At 37.7% G+C, this 3,108-nt stretch overlaps 1 protein-coding gene across 1 annotated transcript in view; it reads right to left on the reverse strand.

The window, feature by feature from the left end:
- The window catches only part of lrrc45 (leucine rich repeat containing 45), a 108,785-nt gene that overhangs the window by 82,366 nt on the left and 23,311 nt on the right, over nt 1-3,108 (reverse strand). Inside the window, exons 7-8 of the mRNA XM_037691552.1 lie at nt 2,209-2,286; nt 301-436 (exon numbers count right to left, since the gene is read on the reverse strand). Coding sequence (XP_037547480.1) covers nt 301-436; nt 2,209-2,286 — 214 coding nt within the window. The remainder of the gene's footprint in view (nt 1-300; nt 437-2,208; nt 2,287-3,108) is intronic.

The raw sequence follows: 3,108 nt of genomic DNA on the forward strand, positions 1-3,108 counted from the left end.
AGTGACCAGTTATCAGTGACCAGTGACCAGTGATCAGTGACCAGTGATCAGTTATCAGTGACCAGTGATCAGTGATCAGTGACCAGTGATCAGTGATCAGTGACCAGTGTTATTATAGTTGTTTTTAAACCAAAACAGGTTTTAGAGTCGTGGCCAAAAAGTTAAGGTATGAGCAGGATCAAATATGGTGTTTAAAAAATAACCGATTGTTGTACAATAAACATTTCAGCCTTTTCTTCCTGGTAATAAGACACTTTATAATGTGGTGAAATAACCGAGGGCATGATTTTTTATTCTTACCTCTCCTTCTTTCTTTCTCAGTCTGCTTTGCTGCTCCCTCTGCTCTTCTTTCTCAGCCTTTACTCGACACAGCAGTTCCCCCATGTTCTGGTTTTTCTGCTCAGCAAGGGCGAGGGCTGCTTCTGTCATCTGCATTCTGCTCAAAAAACAGGATTTGTTCAGAACATATGGCTGGAAAGTTTCCTCAACCAACTAATCGTTTGAACTGTAACAATCCTTTTCGTCAATCAAATCTAAAATACATCAAATATTTCAATCATCTTATCATCTTATTTATTGAACACATACAATTTTTTTTTCTTCACTAGCTCTCTAACAAGGTGCACACATTCCTTCTCGCTCCCTGTTTTCCTTCTCATTTCTCCTGAAATGAAAACTACTGTTTTGGATCTGACCAACTGGACTTTCAACGTATGTTACAAAATCTTTTCAACAAAGCAGCAGGGTCCTGGAGAACCCTCACCTGCTCAGACGAGATGCATGCAGCTGGATATATCTCTGGGGGTGTTGTGTCCTATCTCTGCTATCGACCGAGAACGCTGAAATTGCATATAATTAGATTTATGATAACAGGTTTCCTGTTTTTGGAATGGTCTGGATCCTGGTTTATCAACATACAAAAAAGACGGCCACAACTAATTTGGACCTCGACAGGCTGCTGCCTATGTGAAGGTTTGGTTCGTGCAGGAGGACTCAAAATCGTCTGATTTACGAGCGAAACCGTAAGTTGGAAGTGATTTGAATCTTAGGCCACCTGCAGCTTTGGGACTCATCGGCATGAAAACGACCTTGAAGAGGCTCGTAAGCACGGACCAGTAGAATGCACCTTAATCTGGCCATATCTGACCTTGGAAATTATCAGTACAGTCTCAAAGGCTGACAAGGGAAAATAGTCTGCCTCAATAAATCAACAATTGTGGATTATCTGAATCTGACTACCCCGACTGGCCTCAAAACAAGCTGACTTATCATTTTCTCCTGGGAAATGTGTAAATTAAGGAAAAGCTTCGTCTACCGCACACCCCCCCCCCCCCTCTTTGGCGTCTTATCAATAATGTGCCAGCTGACCATCATCTTATCATCTTATCAGGACAATGGACTATCTGTTAGTGCTTCATGGACCGCCTCTTTGTCAATGCATATGTAACGTGTTCATAAATGTGCTGCTGGCAGAGTCTTTTGATGTCTTAAATTGTGTCCTGTTAGGACAAGGCGTGAAGAGATCTTTTTTGTAATGCCATTATCCTCTCCTCATGGCTTTGACCCTTTTTCTATCTAAAAATGTATTCTGAAAAGGATAAGAAGTTTGCACTTTATACCAGCAGCTACGTGCACTCCGTTCATCTTTCGGACAACTGTACGTACATGTTCTCGTTGTATCTCGGTGCAATGATAATAAAGATTATTCTGATTCTGATAAAATGCTTTGAACAGACATGACAGGACACTAATAATTTAAAGCATTTTTTCCAAACGTTCAGTGGGCAAACATAGAAGCCCTGGCAAATAATAAGGAATAACAACCCTTGGAGGTGGTTCTTTCACTTGCTTAATTTTGTATAATTAAATTTTAGAAATGACACAAAACTAACATTTTTCAAAATTAAAAATTTCCGGCATTAACAAAAAAATAAATAGAAAGAAATATAATTGTTGCAGTCAGTCAAATTTGCTTTATTTTAGCGTAAGTAGAGGAAAGAATTATGGAATAACCAGAACAACACTGCATCACTAGTATTTGTTGCACCACACATTGTTATACCTGCTGGATGGCACACACATCTAAACCTTTAGGATTTCTCTAATCAGTAGCAAGTGTAAAATCCTCTACCTTCTACTATAAACTTACATATATGTGCTCACATATACACATGTCTTTATATGAGTAATGATTAAAAAATGAATCACTTAGCAGTGAGAGAGTTGATGGCTGTCTTCCTCTCACTCAAAGCTTCTTGGAGTTGACCAATCTGAACCGAAGTTGACCTAAACACAGAAAAGCAGTAATGAGGTCTTATGTGAAGAAGATACAAGCTGATCATTATTATATTATCTTTTGCACTTAAAAATATAAGCTACTTGTTTAAATATATTCTATATTTTCCAGCGTTAAGAAATGAAAGTCTAGCATCCCATCTTTAATGACAGATGGGTAAATAAAGATCTTTTTCAGATGAGAGGGAAAAAAAACACGAGGTAAAGCTGTTTTAGGCAAACTTTGTAAGAGACTTTATGTAATTAAGCTCATACAGTTTCGTAAAATCTTGTATGATGTGTTAGTACTGAAGATATGACTCTTTGCTAATACCACATCAATGTTTAGCACATGTGGAAATGTGACAAAGTTATAACCATTTTTGTGTTTACTGAATTCAATAACTTGTGGCAACCGAGATAAATTTGGGTGACTTCAAAAGTTGCAGATGTTCATCAAATGAGTAGTTTCTTAGAGTTTCATTAGTATTAGTCCAGTTGGTCACAGGGTATTCTGACAACACGACAGACATATGTCAGGCAATAAATATAGGATTATACAGTGGGGGAAATAAGTATTTGATACTCTGCTGATTTTGCAAGTGTTCCCACCTACAAAGAATGGAAGGTCTGTCATTTTGATCGTAGGTACACTTCACCTGTGACAGACAGAATGTAAATAAAAACTGATAAATAATCACATTGAATAATGAAGGATTAATTTGCTTTTTATTTCATGAAATAAGTATTTGATGACCAACCAACCAGCAAGAATTCTGTCTCTCACAGACCTGTTAGTTTGTCTTTAAGAACTCCTCCTGTTCTGCACTCAGT

Source organism: Nematolebias whitei, chromosome 17 (assembly GCF_014905685.2).
Source record: "Nematolebias whitei isolate Nwh7 chromosome 17, NemWhi1, whole genome shotgun sequence".
Lineage (NCBI taxonomy): Eukaryota > Metazoa > Chordata > Actinopteri > Cyprinodontiformes > Rivulidae > Nematolebias > Nematolebias whitei.